The sequence below is a fragment of the Bombina bombina genome, chromosome 2 (assembly GCF_027579735.1).
Source record: "Bombina bombina isolate aBomBom1 chromosome 2, aBomBom1.pri, whole genome shotgun sequence".
In the NCBI taxonomy this organism is placed as follows: Eukaryota; Metazoa; Chordata; class Amphibia; order Anura; family Bombinatoridae; genus Bombina; species Bombina bombina.
In genome coordinates this window covers 1,199,385,548-1,199,404,719 of record NC_069500.1, presented here as the reverse complement: position 1 = coordinate 1,199,404,719, position 19,172 = coordinate 1,199,385,548, and the positions used below count along the sequence as shown (strand labels likewise).

Genomic DNA, 19,172 nt, shown 5'->3' with positions numbered 1-19,172 from the left:
AAAAGGTATCAGCGCACATCCATTTTCAAAAGCACAACATATTTTTTGAATTGCTGCAAAAAATTGCCTGCAAATACATCAAGAGACAACTATTCTTTTTAAATAATATTGGGAACTTAGTCACACAATATGGCCATATTTTGCTTAGCCAGTCACCACTTACAAGGTGCCCCAATTCGACTGGTCCTACACTACAGTCCTTTTGCCACAGAGGGCTGAAACATTCCTGCTTTTACTCTTCATAATAGAATGAGACTCCCTGGCTTTTTATTCACAACTCTATAACACTGTTATGAGCACACCTGAACTTGGGTGGGGTGCTTAAACCAATGGGAGACTGTCAGTCTCCCTGGTTATGTTAAATACAAATACAAAATTTGTTTTTTTAGCACACCTTACAAAAAAGTTTAAATCCACATCTGGGAGTGCTGCCAATATGACCCAGTAATTACACAAACAAAAAGGTATCAGCGCACATCCATTTTTGTTATATATATTTTGACATGTCCATGTTCTGTGGTTTACGTCGGTAAGACCTCAACCACTTTTAGGGAGAGGATGGCCAACCATCGCCATGCTATAAGAACTGCCATTGATAAGCAAACATCGGATCAACCTGTGGCAAGGCATTTCTTGCACGCAGGACATACTGCTGCCAGCCTCAGAACTATGATTATTGATTATGTACCTCCCTTAAGTAGAGGTGGTGACCGACAGAAGAAGCTTTTACAAGTAGAAGCATCATGGATTTATAGATTGGACACAGTCACTCCAAGAGGGCTAAATACACAGCTGGATTACAATGTGTTCTTATAATTGGATTCTGCTATGACTGGACGGTCTAGGTTGTATCCGATACATGTATAGACAGTTGCCAGCATGTCTTCAATTAACTTATTGAATAATGTTCCAACGTTCTGTGCTTAGTGTGGATGAGTGTACCTTACGCCTTAACATAGTTTCTACCATTTTACAAGAGATACGGAGGGTATCAGCTCCCTCAGGTTAGATGCAATTTTAATACGATAATAGGTTAGTTTATATTTAATAGATTGAGTTTTTTTTTATTTTATAGATAGCAGATATCCGGTATCAGCTTGACCAGGATGGGTTTTTATCACTCTGAGATGCATAGACAGTGACGTAGGAATTGGTCGTCACTAGGGGCGTGGCTATGCTAATTAGCCATGCGCTGCTCTTACAAGTCTAATGCGTTGTTGTCAGTGACGTGGTGAACGCTCATGGGCTCTGCTGTACCGGAAGTCTGAGCACAGAGGGGTTTATTAGGAACCAGGTGTATGGGTGTTAATTAGAGAACACTTGGATACAGATTTAAAACCCATTGAGAAAGGTATCAGTCCGGTACCGAAACGTTTGGGGGTATATGTATTTTTGATACTGATGTGATTAAATTGGATCTTTGCTTATATTCCGGTGAGTGCAGCATTTTTATTCTTTGCAAGGATAAAAGGAATTGCTATATGTTTTTTACGCAGCACCCTGGCAGCTGCTATTGGATTAAATGAGTGCACCGGTAACTGGACGTGTGTGTGTGTGTGTGTGTGTGTGTGTGTGTGTGTGTGTGTGTGTGTGTGTGTGTGTGTGTGTATGTATGTATATATATTTTTTTTTTTTTTTTTTTTTTTTTCTCTCCTCGTCTTTATACAGCTGACTTTTCTAGGCGCACCTATTTTGTATTCTTGTTTTTTCTAGAGGTTAGGGTATCATCTCTATGTGAAGGGTAGCAACACTGTATACAAATAGGGTTTCTGTTTATGTTCTTTAAACTTAAAAAACTAAACCTTTACACTTATATTTTCAATATTTAAACAACTAATACAATTGCAAAAATACATCTACATATTACTCTAAGGCTAATCATTTCTTTGAATACATCATTATATATAGTGTCTAATGTTTAACATCCCTTTTGTATTCGGCATAGCAAAGACAAGATAGAAAAGTCATATTGATTAATAGAGGCACTTGCCTGGTAGCATTTTCTAATACACTTCTTGTAAGAAAACTCATCCAAGCTCCACTTCTCTTGCCAAGAATCCATTCAAGGATACCTTCAAAAACACAAAAGTCCCACTAAATAATCAAGTTGTCAACTAGTGTCACCATGAATCTATCCTCTGTCAAACCAGTACTAAAGGGACATTAAACTGCTGAGAGAAGGATGGTTACCACTCACCATAATATTGTATCTCCTCTTGTACCTGCAGCTCTCTTTAAAGCTGTTCTCTTATTTTAAACCATTACAGGAGTCAGTTGGTAAAGCTTTGAATCTTCACACTGGGTGCCACCATCTTGGTATGCACATATTGCTGCATTCTGTGACAGAAGCAATAGTTTTTAACAGATCATTGACATTGCTTGCTTTTTGACAACCGTACCTATGGAATAAGATTGCGGTGTTTGATTTTTTTATGATTGTTCATAAATTGTAACATTTTAATACAAAACTACAATTTCAAATACATTTTTTTTTTCCCGGAGATACCATTTCTTAAAATTAGAATACAAATCTTTAATTACAAATACAATCTTCTTTTTTGGAAGTACAATCTTCTTTTTTTGAATTGCACTTTTGTTGTTTTTTGGAAATACAATACGATTTTTTCTTCTAGAAGTACAATTACACTTACAGCATGAGTCAAAACACTTTAGCAAAAACATAATTTATGCTTACCTGATAAAAAATTTTCTCTTGTAGTGTATCCAGTCCACGGATCATCCATTACTTGTGGGATATTCTCCTTCCCAACAGGAAGTTGCAAGAGGATCACCCACAGCAGAGCTGCTATATAGCTCCTCCCCTAACTGTCATATCCAGTCACTCGACCGAAAACAAACAGAGAAAGGAGAAACCATATCAGGTAAGCATAAATTATGTTTTCTCTTGTTAAGTGTATCCAGTCCACGGATCATCCATTACTTGTGGGATACCAATACCAAAGCTAAAGTACACGGATGATGGGAGGGACAAGGCAGGATTAAGCGGAAGGAACCACTGCCTGAAGAACCTTTCTCCCAAACACAGCCTCCGAAGAAGCAAAAGTATCAAATTTGTAAAATTTTTAAAAAAAGTGTGAAGCGAAGACCAAGTCGCAGCCTTGCAAATCTGTTCAACAGAGGCCTCATTTTTGAAGGCCCAGGTGGAAGCCACAGCTCTAGTAGAATGAGCTGTAATCCTTTCAGGAGGCTGCTGTCCAGCAGTCTCATAGGCTAGGCGTATTACGCTCCGAAGCCAAAAGGAAAGAGAGGTTGCCGAAGCTTTTTGACCTCTCCTCTGTCCAGAGTAAACGACAAACAGGGAAGATGTTTGACGAAAATCCTTAGTAGCTTGTAAGTAAAACTTCAAGGCACGGACTACGTCCAGATTATGTAAAAGACGTTCCTTCTTTGAAGAAGGATTAGGGCACAACGATGGAACAACAATCTCTTGATTGATATTCTTGTTAGAAACCACCTTAGGTAAAAACCCAGGTTTGGTACACAGAACTACCTTATCTGCATGAAAAATCAGATAAGGAGAATCACATTGTAAGGCCGATAGCTCAGAGACTCTCCGAGCCGAGGAAATAGCCATCAAAAACAGAACTTTCCAAGATAAAAGTTTAATATCAATGGAATGAAGGGGTTCAAACGGAACTCCTTGAAGAACCTTAAGAACCAAGTTTAAGCTCCACGGGGGAGCAACAGGTTTAAACACAGGCTTAATTCTAACCAAAGCCTGGCAAAATGCCTGGACGTCTGGAACCTCTGCCAGACGCTTGTGCAAAAGAATAGACAGAGCAGAAATCTGTCCCTTTAAGGAACTAGCTGATAATCCTTTGTCCAAGCCCTCTTGGAGAAAAGACAATATTCTAGGAATCCTAACCTTACTCCATGAGTAATTCTTGGATTCACACCAATAAAGATATTTACTCCATATCTTGTGGTAGATTTTCCTGGTAACAGGCTTTCGTGCCTGTATTAAAGTATCAATGACTGACTCGGAGAAGCCACGCTTTGATAGAATCAAGCGTTCAATCTCCATGCAGTCAGTCTCAGAGAAATTAGATTTGGATGAAAAAAATGAAAAGGACCTTGTATCAGAAGGTCCTGTCTTAGAGGCAGAGTCCATGGTGGAAAGGATGACATGTCCACTAGGTCTGCATACCAAGTCCTGCGTGGCCACGCAGGTGCTATCAGAATCACCGATGCTCTCTCCTGTTTGATTTTGGCAATCAGTCGAGGGAGCAGAGGAAACGGTGGAAACACATAAGCCAGGTTGAAGAACCAAGGCGCTGCTAGAGCATCCATCAGCGTCGCTTCTGGGTCCCTGGACCTGGATCCGTAACAAGGAAGCTTGGCGTTCTGGCGAGACGCCATGAGATCCAACTCTGGTTTGCCCCAACGATGAATAAACTGAGCAAACACCTCCGGATGGAGTTCCCACTCCCCCGGATGGAAAGTCTGACGAGTTACAAAATCCGCCTCCCAGTTCTCCACGCCTGGGATATGGAGTGCTGACAGGTGGCAAGAGTGATACTCTGCCCAGCGAATTATTTTTGAGACTTCTAACATCGCTAGGGAACTCCTGGTTCCCCCTTGATGGTTGATGTAAGCCACAGTCGTGATGTTGTCCGACTGAAATCTGATGAACCTCAGTGTTACTAACCGAGGCCAAGCCAGAAGAGCATTGAATATCGCTCTTAACTCCAGAATATTTATTGGAAGGAGTTTCTCCTCCGGAGTCCACAATCCCTGTGCCTTCAGGGAATTCCAGACTGCACCCCAACCTAGAAGGCTGGCATCTGTTGTTACAATTGTCGAATCTGGCCTGCGAAAGGTCATACCCTTGGACAGGTGTACCCGAGACAACCACCAGAGAAGAGAATCTCTGGTCTCTTAATCCAGATTTAGCAGAGGGGACAAATCTGTGTAATCCCCATTCCACTGACTCAGCATGCATAATTGCAGCGGTCTGAGATGAAGGCGCGCAAATGGCACTATGTCCATTGCCGCTACCATTAAGCCGATTACCTCCATACACTGAGCTACCGAAGGGCGCGGAATGGAGTGAAGAACACGGCAAGCATTTAGAAGTTTTGATAACCTGGACTCCGTCAGGTAAATTTTCATTTCTACAGAATCTATAAGAGTCCCTAAGAAGGAGACTCTTGTGAGTGGGGATAGAGAACTCTTTTCCTCGTTCACTTTCCACCCGTGCGACCTCAGAAATGCCAGAACTATCTCTGTATGAGACTTGGCAACTTGAAAGCTTGACGCCTGTATCAGGATGTCGTCTAGATACGGAGCCACCGCTATGCCTCGCGGTCTTAGAACCGCCAGAAGCGAGCCCAGAATCTTTGTAAAGATTCTCGAGGCTGTAGCCAACCCGAAGGGAAGAGCTACAAATTGGTAATGCCTGTCTAGAAAGGCAAACCTTAGAAACCGATGATGATCTTTGTGAATCGGTATGTGAAGGTAGGCATCCTTTAAGTCCACTGTGGTCATGTACTGACCTTCTTGGATCATGGGTAGGATGGTCCGAATAGTTTCCCTTTTGAAAGATGGAACTCTGAGGAATTTGTTTAAGATCTTTAGATCCAAAATTGGTCTGAAGGTTCCCTCTTTTTTGGGAACCACAAACAGATTCGAATAAAAACCCTGTCCTTGTTCCGTCCGCGGAACTGGATGGATCACTCCCATAACTAGGAGGTCTTGCACACAGCGTAGGAATGCCTCTTTCTTTATCTGATTTGCAGATAGCCTTGAAAGATGAAATCTCCCTTGTGGAGGGGAAGCTTTGAAATCCAGAAGATATCCCTGAGATATGATCTCCAACGCCCAGGGATCCTGAACATCTCTTGCCCACGCCTGGGTGAAGAGAGAAAGTCTGCCCCCTACTAGATCCGTCGCGGGATAGGGGGCCGTTCCTTCATGCTGTCTTAGAGGCAGTAGCAGGCTTTCTGGCCTGCTTGCCTTTGTTCAAGGACTGGTTAGGTTTCCAGGCCTGCTTAGATTGAGCAAAAGTTCCCTCTTGTTTTGAAGCGGAGGAAGTTGATGCTGCACCTGCCTTGAAATTTCGAAAGGCACGAAAATTAGACTGTTTGGCCTTTGCTTTGGCCCTGTCCTGAGGAAGGGTGCTTACCTCCAGTAATGTCAGCAATAATTTCCTTCAAAACAGGCCCGAATAAGGTCTGCCCCTTGAAAGGAATGTTGAGTAATTTAGACTTCGAAGTCACGTCAGCTGACCAGGATTTAAGCCATAGCGCCCTACGCGCTTGGATGGCGAATCCGGAATTCTTAGCCGTTAGTTTAGTCAAATGAACAATGGCATCAGAAACAAATGAGTTAGCTAGCTTAAGTGTTCTAAGCTTGTCAATAATTTCAGTCAATGGAGCTGTATGGATGGCCTTTTCCAGGGCCTCAAACCAGAATGCCGCCGCGGCCGTGACAGGTGCAATGCATGCAAGGGGCTGTAAAATAAAACCTTGTTGAATAAACATTTTCTTAAGGTAACCCTCCAATTTTTTATCCATTGGATCTGAAAAAGCACAACTGTCCTCAACCGGGATAGTAGTACGCTTTGCTAAAGTAGAAACTGCTCCCTCCACCTTAGGGACCGTCTGCCATAAGTCCCGTGTAGTGGCGTCTATTGGAAAAAAATTTCTAAATATAGGAGGTGGGGAAAAAGGCACACCCGGTCTATCCCACTCCTTGCTAATAATTTCTGTAAGCCTTTTAGGTATAGGAAAAACATCAGTACACACCGGTACCGCACAGTATTTATCCAGCCTACACAATTTCTCTGGTACTGCAACTGTGTTACAGTCATTCAGAGCAGCTAATACCTCCCCAAGCAACACACGGAGGTTCTCAAGCTTAAATTTAAAATTAGAAATCTCTGAATCAGGTTTCCCCGAATCAGAGATGTCACCCACAGACTGAAGCTCTCCATCCTCATGATCTGCATATTGTGACGAAGTATCAGACATGGCCCTTATAGCATCTGCGCGCTCTGTATTTCTCCTAACCCCAGAGCAATCGCGCTTGCCTCTTAATTCAGGCAACCTGGATAATACCTCTGACAGGGTATTATTCATGATTGCAGCCATGTCCTGCAAGGTAATCGCTATGGGTGTCCCTGATGTAATTGGCGCCATATTAGCGTGCATTGCCTGAGCGGGAGGCGAAGGGTCTGACACGTGGGGAGAGTTAGTCGGCATAACTCCCCCCTCGTCAGAATCTTCTGGTGATATTTCTTTTATAGTTATAGACTGATCTTTACTGTTTAAGGTGAAATCAATACATTTAGTACACATTCTCCTATGGGGCTCCACCATGGCTTTCAAACATAATGAACAAGTAGTTTCCTCTGTGTCAGACATGTTTAAACAGACTAGCAATGAGACTAGCAAGCTTGGAAAACACTTTAAACAAGTTTACAAGCAATATAAAAAACGTTACTGCACAATTTGTCAAAATTTGAAATAACAGTGAAAAAAGGCAGTTACACTAACGAAATTTTTACAGTGTATGTAACAAGTTAGCAGAGCATTGCACCCACTTGCAAATGGATGATTAACCCCTTAATACCCAAAACGGAATAATAAAAGACAAAGTTTTTTTCAAACAGTCACAACAACTGCCACAGCTCTACTGTGGCTTTTTACCTCCCTCAAAAACGACTTTGAAGCCTTTTGAGCCCTCCAGAGATGTCCTGGATCATGCAGGAAGAAGCTGGATGTCTGTGTCTAATTTTTGCTGTGCAAAAAAACGCGAAAATAGGCCCCTCCCACTCATATTACAACAGTGGAAAGCCTAAGGAAACTGTTTCTAGGCAAAATTCAAGCCAGCCATGTGGAAAAAAACTAGGCCCCAATAAGTTTTATCACCAAACATATATAAAAACGATTAAACATGCCAGCAAACGTTTTATATTACATTTTTATCAGAGTATGTCTCTCTATTAATAAGCCTGATACCAGTCGCTATCACTGCATTTAAGGCTTTACTTACATTAGTTCGGTATCAGCAGCATTTTCTAGCAAATTCCATCCCTAGAAAAATATTAACTGCACATACCTTATTGCAGGAAAACCTGCACGCCATTCCCTCTCTGAAGTTACCTCACTCCTCAGAATATGTGAGAACAGCCATGGATCTTAGTTACTTCTGCTAAGATCATAGAAAACGCAGGCAGATTCTTCTTCTAAATACTGCCTGAGATAAACAGTACACTCTGGCACCATTAAAAATAACAAACTTTTGATTGAAGAATAAACTAAGTATAAAACACCACACTCCTCTTACGACCTCCATCTTGGTTGAGGCTTGCAAGAGAATGACTGGATATGACAGTTAGGGGAGGAGCTATATAGCAGCTCTGCTGTGGGTGATCCTCTTGCAACTTCCTGTTGGGAAGGAGAATATCCCACAAGTAATGGATGATCAGTGGACTGGATAAACTTAACAAGAGAAATGGGAACTAGAATTTATTTTTTAAAGGACTTGTGATGTCACATCATTCAGTTCAGTAGTTTTCCTGGGAACTAGCTGCTTTTTTGCTTTCAATTAAATGTAGAGAAATGGGTGATAATCCCAGCACATCAATATTTATTATGTAACATACAACATGGCTTAGCATGTCAAAAGTGATTATTCTCATTTGCTTCATACAAAACTATACAGAGAAATATTTATAGATGTTTTAATTACAGTTTTCATGGTAGCAGCAAAAGACTCACTGTTAGCAGGTGGTCTTCTTTCATACTATGTTTTACCATACAGCAGGCTTTAACATGTCCACATTGCTGATTCTGCCTTGTATAATAATAATAATAATAATAATAATAATAATAATAATAATAATAATGTACTAAGGAATATTGATTTCTACAGTTCCCAGGCAAACTACTGACCCGAATGCTGTGACATCACAAGTACTTTAGCAAAATGGGGAATAGAATTTTTAAAAAAATGAGTTTTGACACATGCTAGAAGAGTACTTCCAAAAAAAAAATACAAAAAAAAAAATGGTGTTGTATTTCCAAAAATCAAGTGTAATTCCTAAAAAGTGGATTGTTCTTCCAAAAAACTAAATTGTACTCCAAAAAAAAAAAAAAAAAAAAAAAAAGAATTGAATTTGTAATGAAAGATTTGTATTCTACAAAATATTGTTTTTTTTAAAAAATTTAGGTTTACATTCGTATGTCACAATTTATGTACATTGATAAAGAATCACACTCGTCTTTTTGACAGCAATCTTATTCCATAGGTACCTTGCACTTTGGATTAGCAGTTATTATACACTGTTTAAAAGTTACATAACAAATATAAAGAGCCCAAGTCAATAATATAGAAAATGCAGTCACTGCATGGTGTACGCTAAACTTATGCGCATGATAAGGTTTCACAAGAAAACAACAATAATATAACTGATCAGTGAATGTGCACCGCTTTTGTAACAATGTGCAAGAATATTTAAATCCCAATATGGTGGCGCCCAGTGTGAAGATGCCGAATTTAAAAAAACAGGACTTTTGAAGGGTTAAAAAAAAAAAACAAACAAACAAACAAACACATAAATTATGCTTACCTGATAATTTCATTTCCATCTGTATTCCTTACTTGTGGGAAATACTGAACCTGGCCACCAGGAGGCGGCAAAGACACCCCAGCCAAAGGCTTAAATACCTCCCCCACTTCCTCATAACCCCAGTCATTCTGCCGAAGGAACAGTAGGAGAAATATCAGGGTGAAAAAGGTGCCAGAAGAAAAAATGTAAAATTTTGGGCCGCCCATCAGAGAACACGGGCGGGAGCTGTGTATTCTTCCCATACAGATGGAAATTAAATTATCAGGTAATTTATGTTTTCCATCTTAATATGCTATATTCCTTACTTGTGGGAAACATACACCCAAGCTCTAGAGTACACAGAATGCTAACAGGAGGGAAAAAAAGAGGTGGACCATAATCTTAGGGCACTACAGCCTTTCTCCCGAAGGCTGCTTCAGCAGAAGCAAACACATCAAACTTGTAAAATTTTGGAGTATGTAAGGAGAACCAGGTAGCCGCCTTACAAATCTGATCCATAGAGGCCTCATTTTTGAAGGCCCAAGAGGAACCACTGCTCTCGTAGAATGAGCCGTAATCCTCAGAGGAGGCTTATGTCCCGGTGTTTCTATGCTAAACAGATGACACTCCTCAGACAAAAAGATAAGGAAGTCGAAGAGTCCCTCTGACCCCTACGCCTCCCAGAAAAGAGAACAAACAGAGAAAGTGATTTGTCTAAATTCCTTTGTGGCCCAAAGATAGAACTTCAAGGCACGAACCACATCCAGAAATAAGTTGTAAACGTTCCTTCGACGAAGGAGGATTAGGACATAAGAAATGAACCACAATCTCTTGATTGATGTTGCGAATTGACACAACTTTAGGAAGAAAACCTAACTTGGTTCGTAGAAAAGTCTTATCGGCATGAAAAGCCAGATAAAGGAGGGACGCATTACAAGGCAGCAATCACAGATACTCTGCGTGCAGAAGCAATAGCCAGTAGAAAAGGAACCTTCCAAGACAACAATTTAACGTCTAATTCATGCATAGGCTCAAACGGAGCCTGTTGCAAAACCCTAAGGACAAGATTTAAACTCCAAGGAGGAGCCTTAGATCTAAACACATATCTGATCCCAGCAGAGCCTTAACAAATGGCTGCACACCTGAAAGCTCTGCAAATCTCTTGTGCAATGACAGGGCCAAAAACTGTCCCTTTAGGGGACTTGAAGAAAAGCCCTTCTCCAGTTCATCTTGGAGAACAGAATAAGTAGGTCCTCCACACCTTATGATAGAGGCAATGAGCCCTGCGACAAGGTAACTTCCATGGAGGAGATGACATCCCCACTAGATCCGTAAACCATATCCTTCCCGGCAAAGACGGAGCAGTCAGTATCACCGACGCCTGCTTGACTCGAGCCACTACACTAGGAAGTAGTGGTAATGGTCGGAAGGATAAATTAGATTGAACCTCCAAGGAACCACTAATGCATCTGTTAGCTCCGCATAAGGATCCCTGTACCTCGACGCCTATCTGGGTAGCTTGATATTGAGACGTTATAAGATCTTCCTCTTGCAAATCTCTGCAAACACTTGGGATGGAGAGACCATTCTCCTGGATGAAAGGATTGTCTGCTGAGGAAATCCGCTTACCAGTTGTCCACACCCGGAATGTGGATCGCTGACAGTGAACAAATGCGGGTCTCCCCCACACCAGAATCTGAGATACTTCCCTCAAAACTAGGGAGCTTCTCGTTCCCCCCTGATGGTTGATGTAAGCCACAGAGGATAAATTGATTGGAATCTGATTAACTGGGACGAACACAGCAGAGGCCAAGCTTCTATTCCGAATGGTCCACTCTTTGAAAAACTTCTTTAGCTAGACCAAACGGAAGGGCAATAAACTAGAAGTGCTGGTCCAGGAATGCATACCTTAAGAACTGGAAGTGGTCCTTGAGGATTGGTACGAGAAGGGAGCATCCTTCAGATCTATCGTGGTCATGAACTACCCCTCTCAAACGAGGGGAAGAATGGATCTTATTGTCTCCATCTTAAATGGCACTTTAGGTCCAGAAACGGATGGAAAGTTCCCTCCTTCTTAGGGACCACGAAAAAGTTTGAATAGTATCCCAACCCTCTCACTGCGATAGGCACCGGGACAATAACTCCTAGAGGACAGATCCCGTACACACCCCAGAAAGGCTTCCCTCCTTTCTGATCAGGAAGACAGGAGGAATCTGCCCTTGGGTGGCTGAGACTTAAAACCTATCTTGTAACCCTGAGCTATGACCTCCAGGACCCATAGATACCTGCACATCCCTGAACCAAGCGACTGAAAAGAGTAACATACTGCCCCCTACACGATCCAGAAGAGGACCGGGGACCGCCTACCATTCATGCCGATGTAAACTCGGCGGGCTACTTGCTCTGTTTGGATTTATTCCAGGACTGAGCCGGCTTCCATGAGCTCTTGGTTTGCTCTGGCTTAGTGGAGGACTGCTGACATGGGCTTTATCAAAACGAAAATCATCCTTTAGATTAGTTCACATACTCTTGCGGTAGGAGGGCACCCTTGCCCCCTGTGACCGTAAAGATAATTGAGTCCAGGCCTGGACCAGACAAAATCATTCCCTTATAGGGAGGGAAGAAGTCTAGACTTAGAAGTCATATCTGCAGACCATGACTTCAGCCAGAGCCCGACGGGCCTAAACAGAAAAAGCTGAAGCCATAGCATTCAAGCAAATAAACTGCCTAATAGCAGCACAGATAAAAGAATTAACAACCCTCAAGGCCGTAAATCTTTTCTGAGTAACGTCGAGGGGATCCTCCACCCTGATCAAATCCTATAAGGAGTCACACCAGAAGGTAGTTTCTTCAGTAACCGCGGCAACAGTCGCCGCCGGTTGAAACATTTTTCTTAACAGAGTTTCCATCTTTTATCCATGGGCTCTTCAAACGAAGAACTCCTTCGTACGTTTAGCAAGGGTGAAGATAAAAGATGGAACCTCACAACTTCATTGAGAGTACAGGACCGGAGACAATTTGTTAAAGTGAGAAGAGGGAAAAAAGAAATCCAATTCTGTCCCATTCATTCTTTTTTTAAAAAAATATTTTATTTTATTGAAGACACACAGTGAAAAGCGACATTTCAACAAGGTTTAACATGCTGTTACAGAAGGAAGACATAAGTGATATCCCAAACACTTTTGAGGTTCAAGATTAACTAATAATAATAATACAAGAATTCATTGTCCCAAATAACAGAACTTACAAGTATATGAAGTATTGTTTTTAACCTTTACAACAACTCACTGTACAAAGCTTCACTGTATGTCTACATTTTCCAATTTTGAACCTGAGAACTACGGCTCATACCCCTTAAGCCGCTCCCCTGCCCCCCCCAGCCGGGGAAGGGATGGGGATCACACACCAAAATAAAAAGTAAGAAGAAGAAAGAAAAACTTCACATAAAAACCACAGACCTTCTGAGGCTTCTGTTGAAACACCCCCTCCCACCCGGTTCTGAAGGTCCACTCCCCAGAGCACCAGCGATCCAATAAATTGTATGCCTGATCTGGTGTCATGACACTTCTACCCCCTGTCAAAATTTAAATTTCCACTCTCCCCTTAATTGTGCTTCTCGGATGTAATTCGTGTTTCTGAATGAGAATATTATCTGGGTTTGTTGTGTTGGATCTAGTGTTTTAATATATTTCCCCCATTTTTTCATGAAATGTGCGGTCCTGTTTTGCAAATCCCCCAGGGCATCGGCCTGCTCGTAAATCATCTGCTGGTGCAATTCTCCCTTAAGATGTGCCAGATTGGGTGTTACACCCTTCATCCAATATTTTAAGATAAGTTTCCTAGCCTGTAAGACTATATTATGTAGGAATATTCTAATTTCACGAGATTGGGTTTGGACATCCAAAAAGACTATAACCAGAGGCGAGAGGGTCCCATTCATTCTTAATAAATGTTCGCCATCTAACAGGAGCAGGTAAGGTAAAGGTACCACTCTGTCCAATTTAGAAATTAAAGGTTCATCAGGCAATTTGGCCTCTGGAACCTCTGAATTTGCCAAAAACTTCCTTTAGAAGAAAACGCAAATTCCTAAACTAAAGTCTGGTTCCTCCGCAGCCGGAGGTTTAGAGGCAGCAGACTCCGACCCAGAATGTTCATACTCTGAAATCTCAGAAAGAACTTCATGCTCTGATAACCCTCAGTTAAATCCAATAAATTATCTGATGTACTCTGGGAAGGAGTGCAATACATAACCTTTCGCTTGCGCTTAGCAGGGCGAGGTAAAGCATTAAAGGCCACAGACCCCACCGTCTGAACTGCGCAGTAACGTCTGGTGAAAAAAAAAGCCCCCTTCAGATGATCAGCAATGCTACGGGAAGACTGCATGTGTAGAGATATAAGAATGTAGGGTACGCACCTCACTGGACGACATCTCCTCAGAGGTGGACGGCTCCGTGGTATCAAACATGTTTGATAATATCACATTATCAAGGCATATGGAACATAACTGAGAGGGTCGGAACTAAGGCCTCCTCCCCATATAAACAGGAATTACTCATTAGGAATAGAGGGAGTGCCCTCTAAAGTAAAGAATCCTCCATCGCTAGTGCAATAACCGGAGAACTAGAGAAATAAAACATCTTATTTAATTAAACGTCCCTGCTATGAGAAAGCGCACCAAGCTTGTAAGCTGCATGGCTCTCAAAGTGAAAGTGAAACCTGTATATTCCATAACAGCCTATAAGCCCATAACATCTCACACATAAAGCAGCATAAAATCAAACAAACATATAAGATTATTCCCCCCTGTTCAATAATTCCCCTAAGGAGATATTAACCCTTGATTCTATACATATAAAAAGGAGTCACACTGTGACCCTGTCTTCTTGTGTTATCATACATGTATAAAATATGAAACGATCTTACCAGAATCTACGCCGTGGAACAGGAACACGGCCCTTCAAGTGCGACAGATAGTAGCATCGCTTCTGACATGGACTTGAGTGAAGAAAGCAGGCAGTGAAACTTGTCAACGGTGATTGCCTATGGAGCTGTTAATATGAGTCGGGATGGTTTCTCAGAAAGACTCTCCCTGCATCTCCGGACTTTAACTTTAACCCATGCTCTCATTGAGAGGAGACTACTCAAAATCTTCTAACACTTCTCTGCCAACCTCCTGTGACGAAAGGCAAAGAATGACTGGGGTTATGAGGAAGTGGGGGAGGTATTTAAGCCTTTGGCTGGGGTGTCTTTGCCTCCTCCTGATGGCCAGGTTCAGTATATCCCACAAGTAAGGAATGCAGCTGTGGACTCTTCCCATATTAAGATGGAAATATAGTTTTGAAGAGAGCTGCTGGCATAGGAGGAAAACAATACCATGGTGAGTAGTAACCACGCCACTGTAGATGTACCCAGCAGTTTAATGTCACATTAAATGCTTCATCAAGTCGTAAGATAACCAAATGACTTACCAAGATAACCACCATCAATACTGAAACGCTCATTCATTGTAAGAGTGAAAACTCCCTGAAAATGAAAAGTAAATGGTCAGTTATAAGGCTACTACTTACATTAATTCTATGCAACACATCCTGGTGTCATCCACAATGTGTGAAAATGGTATCCAATGTGTTCCCGATATATATATTTTTTTAATTGACAGCATATATATATATATTCTACACACCCGTTAAAATGTCAGGTTTCTATGATGTAAAAAAATGAGACAAAGATAAATCATTTCAGAACTTTTTCCACCTTTAATGTGACCTATAAACTGTACAACTCAATTGAAAAACAAACTGAAATCTTTTAGGTAAAGGGAAATAAAAAACTCAATTAATATGGTTGCATAAGTGTGAACACCCTTTTATAACTGGGGATGTAGCTGTGTTCAGAATTAAGCAATCACATTCAAAATCATGTTAAATAGGAGTCAGCATACACCTGTCATAATTTAAAGTGCCTCTGATTAACCCCAAATAAAGTTCAGCTGCTCTAGTTGGTCTTTCCTGAAATTTTCTTAGTCGCATCCCACAGCAAAGGCCATGGTCCACAGAGAGCTTCCAAAGCATCAGAGGGATCTCATTGTTAAAAGGTATCAGTCAGGAGAAGGGTACAAAAGAATTTCCAAGGCATTAGATATACCATGGAACACAGTGAAGACAGTCATCATCAAGTGGAGAAAATATGGCACAACAGTGACATTAACAAGAACTGGACGTCCCTCCAAAATTGATGAAAAGACGAGAAGAAAACTGGTCTGGGAGGCAACCAAGAGGCCTACAGCAACATTAAAGGAGCTGCAGGATTATCTGGCAAGTACTGGCTGTGTGGTACATGTGACAACAATCTCAAGTATTCTTCATATGTCTGGGCTATGGGGTAGAGTGGCAAGACTAAAGCCTTTTCTTATGAAGAAAAACATCCAAGCCAAGCTACATTTTGCAAAAACACATCTGAAGTCTCCCAAAAGCATGTGGTAAAAGGTGTTATGGTCTGATGAAACCAAGGTTGAACTTTTTGGCCATAATTCCAAAAGATATGTTTTGTGCAAAAACAACACTGCACATCACCAAAAGAACACCATACCCACAGTGAAGCATGGAGGTGGCAGCATCATGCTTTGGGGCTGTTTTTCTTCAGCTGGACCTGGGGCCTTAGTTAAGCTAGAGGGAATTATGAACAGTTCCAAATACCAGTCAATATTGGCACAAAACCTTCAGGCTTCTGCTAGAAAGCTGAACATGAAGAGGAACTTCATCTTTCAGCATGACAACGACCCAAAGCATACATCCAAATCAACAAAGGAATGGCTTCACCAGAAGGAGATTAAAGTTTTGGAATGGCCCAGATCTGAATCCGATTGAAAATCTGTGGGTGATCTCAAGAGGGCTGTGCACAGGAGATGCCCTCGCAATCTGACAGATTTGGAGTGTTTTTGCAAAGAAGAGTGGGCAAATCTTGCCAAGTCAAAATGTGCCATGCGGATAGACTCATACCTAAAAAGACTGAGTGCTGTAATAAAATCAAAAGATGCTTCAACAAAGTATTAGTTTAAGGGTGTACACACTTATGCAATCATATTTTATTTTTATATTTTTTCTTCCCTCTACCTAAAACATTTCAGTTTGGTTTTCAATTGAGTTGTACAGTTTATAGGTCACATTAAAGAAAAAGTTCTGAAATGATTTATCTTTGTCTCATTTTTTACATAACAGAAACCTGACATTTTAACAGGGGTGTGTAGACTTTTTATATTGTATATATATATATATATATATATATATATATATATATATATATATATATATATATATATATATATATATATATATATATATATATGTGTGTGTGTGTGTGTGTGTGTGTGTGTGTGTATGTACATATACACACACACACACACACTATATATAAATACATACACACACATACATACATACACACACACACACATATATACACACACTGTGCTCTAATTTAATGTATTAGTTATACTGGAATATTAGAAATAACACTTAGCATTTATAATATCTCCATAAACAACATGACACAAGCCAAGATAAAAACAACAACAAAAAAAACTTACTGGTTTCATTCCAGTTAACATTCCCACATATCCAACAAAACTTGTTGATAGAAAAACGGTTTTATTATTTCTTTGGAAATTCACATTCACAACTAATGGACGCAGCAGCTCAGTGACCATCCATGAATTGTTTTTCACATCCCAACTAATCAATAAAATAAAAAAATGAAAAAAAAGTGTTAAAATATATTGTTTAACAAACAAACAGGACTGCTTGCAAAACACAAACCAGGGGAATATATTTGTCAGCACATAAAGGCCTAGATCATACGCCTATGGTAAATAGCACCAATAGTTAAAAATCTCCATTTTATTTTTGAACCAGTTTCCTAAATGAATGTGATGAAGCCCTAAATGTTTACAAATCTCAAGGTCATTAGAGGAACTTATCAAAGTGCCTTGTGCTTTTCATATGTTTTTATTTAATTTTTCCCTGTAAAAAAACCATCAGGAACTTTGAACTAAGGACCCTTACTACAGTAGATTTTTAGATTCAACAGTCTTTTTACGTTTATGGTTTAATTTATGAATGAAAATCATTCTTTTTCAGTTTAATAAAAAATGTAAACTAAGCATTTTATACCAAACTAAAATATGATCATCACAATGATCTTTTATTATCGTTAAGAAGTCTCTGGACATAAGAAAAAAAATATTAAATATAAAATTACACGATGAATTGAAATTGATTAAATGAATTCATAACCTTGGCATTCATCAATAACAAATCAATTAGCGGTCATGTATTGTGTCGGTTTTGCAGAACCCATGTTGTGGTTAGATCCCAAACAATTTGAACAACAGATCTGTTTCTAAACTGGACTGAACTATAACACACACACACACAATATATATATATATATATATATATATATATATATATATATATATATATATATATATATATATATAGGCAATATTAGTAGTCAGCGCACCCAGGTAGGTAAAGAAATACGTAGAGAAATAGTATTTGATCCAACTCTTTTATTTGTAACGAGCCACATTACAAGTGTATAGGCATAAAAAATAATACGGCTGGCAGCTCAGGTCAGGTTAGGAAAAACAAAAAAGGTCAGACGCGTTTCCTAGTGCATTAAGCACGTTATCAGCATTAGCTCCTTAGCTCCTCAGTGACCATTAATGTGCACCCATAATTCCAAGGTTTATATGCACAGGTAAACTCCTCCTGGGTAATTGCCTAACCAATTATGTGTAAGCAACAGTGCAAATATGGGAAAAATGCACATATAGGAAAAATTGGGTGCACATTAGGGGGATTGTGAGAAATAACACGCTCAGTATGCTACAGTCCCTAAAATAAAAATAGTCAAAAATGACTGCATGTATATATATATATTACTTAATATCTATAATATGCTGAAAATATTTGGGATCTGTGCAGTATTAGCATGTATATAATTATTTGCAAAAAAACAACAATTAAAGACACATTTCATTAAATGCAGAATGTGATGAAAAATTTAAAAGGTATAGCAATGAACAATTAAATTTGAAAAGTTGAAAACGGTTTTGAAAAAATAAAAATAATAAAAATAAAAAGTTATACATAAATAAAGATTCAAATCAGGCTTACTATTGATCCACATACAGCTTAACATCCCACTCTGAGTTAAGACCAATTGGCATTCGAGTATCCAAATGAAAAATCCAAAAAACCTCTCTTTTACTGAGGGTTATCCCTCTATTACCCCCTCTGGGGTGTCTCGGGATACATTGGATACCCTGGAATGTCAAGAGGGAAATGTCAGAGTTATGACATTTTTTGAAATGCAAAGATATTGGGGTAGTGGACTCAGGGTCCTCTATAGAGCGTAAATGTTCAAGAAAGCGATCTTTCAAGGCTCGTGTAGTTTGACCTACGTATTGCCTTGAACAACCCTTGCATGTCAAAAGATAGATGACATAACAAGAATTACAAGTCATGTGTTCCCGAATTTGAAAACTCTTGTCATTAGCAGAAGATACAAAGCTTGTCCCAAAAGAGGCATGAGA

The 19,172-nt window shown here is 40.1% G+C and overlaps 1 protein-coding gene across 3 annotated transcripts in view; it reads right to left on the bottom strand.

Annotated features, from left to right (window-relative positions):
* The window catches only part of ASAH1 (N-acylsphingosine amidohydrolase 1), a 171,053-nt gene that overhangs the window by 41,085 nt on the left and 110,796 nt on the right, over window positions 1-19,172 (bottom strand). Inside the window, exons 8-10 of one of the 3 annotated variants that reach the window (XM_053703904.1) lie at window positions 17,160-17,304; window positions 15,043-15,097; window positions 1,991-2,072 (exon numbers count right to left, since the gene is read on the bottom strand). In XM_053703904.1, coding sequence (XP_053559879.1) covers window positions 1,991-2,072; window positions 15,043-15,097; window positions 17,160-17,304 — 282 coding nt within the window. The remainder of the gene's footprint in view (window positions 1-1,990; window positions 2,073-15,042; window positions 15,098-17,159; window positions 17,305-19,172) is intronic. The other 2 variants (XM_053703905.1, XM_053703906.1) reach the window with 2 other exon arrangements.